The sequence below is a fragment of the Mastomys coucha genome, chromosome X, assembly GCF_008632895.1.
Source record: "Mastomys coucha isolate ucsf_1 chromosome X, UCSF_Mcou_1, whole genome shotgun sequence".
NCBI classification, from domain to species: Eukaryota; Metazoa; Chordata; class Mammalia; order Rodentia; family Muridae; genus Mastomys; species Mastomys coucha.
Window position 1 is genome coordinate 155,970,904 of NC_045030.1, and position 5,221 is coordinate 155,976,124.

The 5,221-nt window shown below is 41.8% G+C and overlaps 1 protein-coding gene across 8 annotated transcripts in view; it reads right to left on the minus strand.

The window, feature by feature from the left end:
- The window catches only part of Reps2 (RALBP1 associated Eps domain containing 2), a 230,506-nt gene that overhangs the window by 158,704 nt on the left and 66,581 nt on the right, over nucleotides 1-5,221 (minus strand). For all 8 annotated transcript variants that reach the window (XM_031370680.1, XM_031370674.1, XM_031370646.1 and 5 more), the window contains exon 2: nucleotides 2,521-2,644. In XM_031370680.1, the coding sequence (XP_031226540.1) occupies nucleotides 2,521-2,644 (124 nt within the window). The remainder of the gene's footprint in view (nucleotides 1-2,520; nucleotides 2,645-5,221) is intronic.

The window sequence follows — 5,221 nt, forward strand, 5'->3', positions numbered from 1 at the left end:
AAAACGGAAACAGGCAACCTCGGGAGGTAGGAGGGTAGGGGAACCCTCTAGAATGTACCAGAGACCTAGGAGGTGAAAGACACTCAGGACTCAAAGGGAGGGACCTTAGATGAAATGCCTGACAGTGGGGAGAGGGAACTTACAGAGTCCACCTCAGCAGAAAGAGAGTGGAGGGATGGGGGTTGCCATCCCACAGTCAAAAACTCTGACCCAGAATTGTTCCTGTCTGAAAGAACTGCAGGAACAAAAATGAAGAAGAGCCTGAGGTCCAGTGATAAGCTCAAACTGGGATCCAGCTCAGGGGGAGGCCCCAAGGCCTGACACTGTTACTAATGCTATGGTATGCTTATCATGACTGCCCAACAAGCAGCTGAAAGAGTCAGATGCAGATACTTACACCCAACCAATGGTCTGATGTCCTGGACCTCTGCGGTTGAATTAGGGACAAGCTGGAAGAAGCTGAGGAGGAGGGTAACCCTGTAGAAGGACCAGCAGTCTCAACTAACTTGGACCCCTTAGATCTCTTAGACACTGAGCCAACAACCAGGCAGCATACACCAGCTGATATCAGGCCCCCAACACATATATACAGCAGAGGACTTCCGGGTCTGGCCTCAGTCAGAGAAGATGCACCAAACCCTCAAGAGACTGGAGGCCCCAGGGAGTGGGAGGTCTGATGGAATGGGGGAGGGGAAGGGGACATCATCTTAGAGTCTGGGGGAGGAGGTGTGAGATGTGGAACAGTCAGATGGTAGGGATAATGGGGGATAAAGTCTAGACTGTAAAAAAAAAAAAGAAAGAAAGAAAAAGAAAAAGATTAAAGAGGGCTGCTGAGATGGCTCAGTGGTCAGGAGGGCTGACTGCTCTTCCAGAGGTTATGAGTTTGGATCCCATCAACCACATGGTGGCTCACAACCATCCATAATGAGAAACAAATAAAAAACCTATGGGCTGGAGGGAGCACGGACAGAGCAAGCAGGAGAAGGGGGGCAGGGAGAAGAAAAAAATTAAAGAATAAATTTAAAAATGTTTTTAAAAAGAAGTATGTATATTGCTATAGATATGCTAATAGGTTTCCTTTCTAATCCTATTCCTTTGGACATATTTGAAACACTGTTCTGGCCTGGAGTGGAAGTAGTAAAGTATTTGCTTAGTATGGCCAAGGCCCTGGGTTTGATTCCAGGACCCTAAAATAAAAATAAATTAAGCTCAAGAAGGATTCAATTTGCCAAAATTGTTTGTGGCACCCACAAAAAGGTTAAGTACCCTACCCTTGTCTAACCTCCCCTAGTCCTTACACATGTTCAGTCTCCAGAAAGAAAAGACAGCAGGAATTCTTTGTGTTCTGTAAGTCACATTCCTACTTACCTGGTAAACTGTTCAGTTAACTCTAGTTGCAACCAGGGTGAGGCTACAAAACACTTAGTATCAACATAAGGAAGGCACTAACTAGTAGGGTCATGTAAATGCACATTTAGCACTTAAACAATACTGTTATTATGAGTTCCCTTAAATGGTGTGCCCTCCTGTGCCAATATCATGAAATATATATTCATACCGTATGCAAACTTCTTGGAAATGTTTCACATGACTTTCGTGAGAAGTTATTCTCAACCTTGATTCCATGTAAGAATCACCGACAGAACTCTCAAAAGTCCCACTACCTTGGATGGACCCCGGGCTAATTAAATATAAACTTCACATCTTTTCACTTTGTATTTAAAGCACTCCAGGTGATTCTCAAGAGAAAGGTGACAAGCAGACTAGAAGGACTTCTGCACAATTTCCTTGAGCACTTCAAGGGAATCTGAATTCTGACTGATTTAGTTTAGAGTGACAAATGATTAAAATGCCTTCCCCATGTGTCACCACCTGGCTTTTCAGAACTCCAAGAAGGCAAGGGGCGGAGCTCAGTGGTGGAACCCTTGTCTCACATGCACAAGATGCCCCCAGTTTCATCCTAGCATGAGAAAGAACAAAAAAAAAAAAAAGAGCAGAAGAGAACTTTTGAGAAGATAAATTCATTCTGCCAAAAATCTTGGTAACCCCTACATCATCAGAACAACTAATTCAGGAATACAGATTTAAAAGAGCACACTGGAGTGGAGGAGCGAAAAGGACAGCCAGGTCCATGTCACTCTTTCATTATTCCATCCTAATCCCTAACAGAGCCTTAAATAATATTACTGGCACCTCAAGTGGAAATTAATAGAATGTTCTTATTTTGCCACAGTCTGGAGAATTCCTGTCCCAATGGCATCTTGCTAAAGAATAAGATCTCTCTTAACTGCTAGCTGAAAGAATCTAATCCCAGGTCACTATGAATTTTTTCCCCATCTGAAAAAGAAAACAAAGACTAAAGCTACCTGGTGAGTTTCCTTATATTATTTAACAGAGAGGGTTCAGAGGAAGCTAGGAGAAATTCCACAAAAGCTTAGAGAACACGCCTAAGACACACCAAAAAGATTCACACAAGAAACCTGTTGTAAACAATAAAACATATAAACATGAGCTACTCACCACATTTAATACTCTCTGTCCTCACAGGGAGGCCAGACTGGGCTGCAGCAATTAATTTCAGGGCAACATAAAACTGTGTTGGGCCAAAGTAGCCAACTCGCTTTGCACCACACAGTTCTGTAATCTGAAACAGACAAGAAAAATGATACTGAAAACCCCATTTCATAACAGGAAACATGAGGTAAAGCTATATGATGAAACCTTGAAATTTTCACAGTGTAACTAACCAAAAAGTATCCCTAGGAACCTACACGTATGCAATGGTCAAGTGGTTTTTTCCCTCTAGTTTACAGAGAGGGTTTTTATTCAAATCGTTAATTTCTGCCTACTCACTATGTTTCAGAACTGATTATTCCTCCTCTTTTGAAGACAAAAATAAGGATGGCAAACGTGGTTGTTCTTCTTCTTATAAAAGAGAATGGATGACTTTTCAATGTTCTAATGTACAAAGTCTAGAAAGTCAATGGAGTGGAGAGAGAACAGATTAGTCATTACCACTACTTATGTGTTATCCTGGTTTGCCAAAATTGAATGTGAACTGGTCAAGAGCTAGGGATAAAAGTCAGAGGTAGCACATTTACCTACCATGCACAAAGCCCTAGATTCAACCCCAGTCTCATAAAAATAAAGTTAACAAGTAAAGTCACTTCTTAGTAAATTATACCTCAGATGCCCATTTTAGAGAAACAAAAAAGCACTATGCACATAAATGCTTAGTAGTACAATAACTGATGGGCCCGTTCTGTCCCCTGTAATGAGAGTGTCTTCCTTCACACCTAGACTGAGCTCAACTATTTCTCTTCTACAGATCCTTCCTAAACTCTTGAGTCTAATAGTTTATTTTCTCCAGTACATTCCTAAAGCACTCTATTCAAATGTCCAAAAATACCCCTCCCATGATACATTGTCTTGGAAGTATTTCAAAAAAAGAAAGGAAGAAAAGACTGAGCATGTGGAGAAATCAGGCGGAACCAAGAGTTATAACTGTTGAAGCCAGGTTCATAATGGTTTATTCAAATTTCTATACTGCCCATTCTACTTTCGTTCTCTCTTTCACTCTGCTTTACATGAATTCTCTTCAAGAGTGGGGACAAAATTTTAACCTCCTAACACAAAAAAATAGACACTCAAGATACAATCAATTCCCAATCATAGTAAATGAAACTGACACTCAAAATAAAATGTAGGTGAGTTTCATAATCTGTCTACTACTATGAATATGTAAATTACACATCTTAAGTTATACATGAGGCTGTACATGGAAAACATGACCTAGAGCGCCCATGTAGTTTCAGCATCAAGATAGTTATAAGTCCTAATATAAAAAACTATAGTCCTTGGTGGGTGAACCAATGAACTATATTTCATAAAGTGAACAGTTACATTTTAGAAAGTATTAATGAATGGAGTCACCATGATGTTTCAGCAGGCAGGGACACCTGCCAGAAAGCCTGACCACCTCAGTTTTATCCCCAAAATCTATATGAAGAAAGGGGAGAACCAACCCCTATAGGCACATATGAATCAATGCCACATGTATCCACACATGAGAGGAATAAATGAAATGTAATAAAACACTTTTTCAAAAGAATGAATTTGCAAGTCCTAGGTGCTCAAACACACTCAGGATCAGAGGTGAGGAGGTGAGGAGGACACATCTATCCCAACACAGGGAGTAACTGTAACCAGTGGAACCCAGGCAGGCAGGAACTCAACCAGACCAGTGGCATGGGTTCCTTCCAGTCTGTCTGGGCTGGTGCCCTGAGCAGACCTTCCCACAACACCCAGAGGAAGCTGTACTCCCAGGCAGAGCTCTAAAACGCCTAGGATCATAGGATCAGAGATGAGGAGGACACAACATCTGTCCCAGCACTGGGAGTAACTGGGACTATCAGGACCAAGGCACACAGGAACTCCACCAGACCAGTGGTATGGGTTCCTTCCTGTCTGTCTGGGCCCTTGCTCTGAGCAGACCTTGGGCGCAAACTTTGCGGCCAGTCCCACAACACTTAGAGGAAGCTCCACTCCCAGGACCTCTAACAAGCCCAGGGTCACAGGATCCCAGAATCACAGGATCACAGAGATAGCTTGACTCTGAGGAGTTCTGACACAGCCAGGATCACAGGAAGGACAGGCTCCAGTCAGATTTAGCAAGGGCAGGTAGCAATAGAGATAACCAGATAGCAGTAGGCAAGTGTAAGAATATAAGCAACACAAACCAAGGTTCCTTGACATCATCAGAACCCAATACTCCCACCATAGCAAGTCCTGGACACACCATCACACTGGAAAAGCAAGATTCAGATCTAAAATCACTTCTCATAATGATTATACAGGACTTTAAGAAGGACATAAATAACTCCCTCAAAGAAATACAGGAGAACACAGATAAACAGCTAGAAGCCGTTCAAGAAGAAACACAAAAATCCCTTAAAGAACTACAGGAAAACATAATCAAACAGGGGAAGGAAATGAGCAAAAATCATCCAGAATCTAAAAATGGAAATAGAAACAATAAAGAAATCACAAAGGGAGACAACCCGGGAGATACAAAACTAGGAAAGAAATCAGGAGTCATAGATGCAAGCATCACCAACAGAATACAAGAGATAGAAGAGAGAATGAATCTCAGAGGCAGAAGAGACCATAGAAAACATTGACACAACAGTCAAAGAAAATGCAAAAAGCAAAAAGCTCCTAA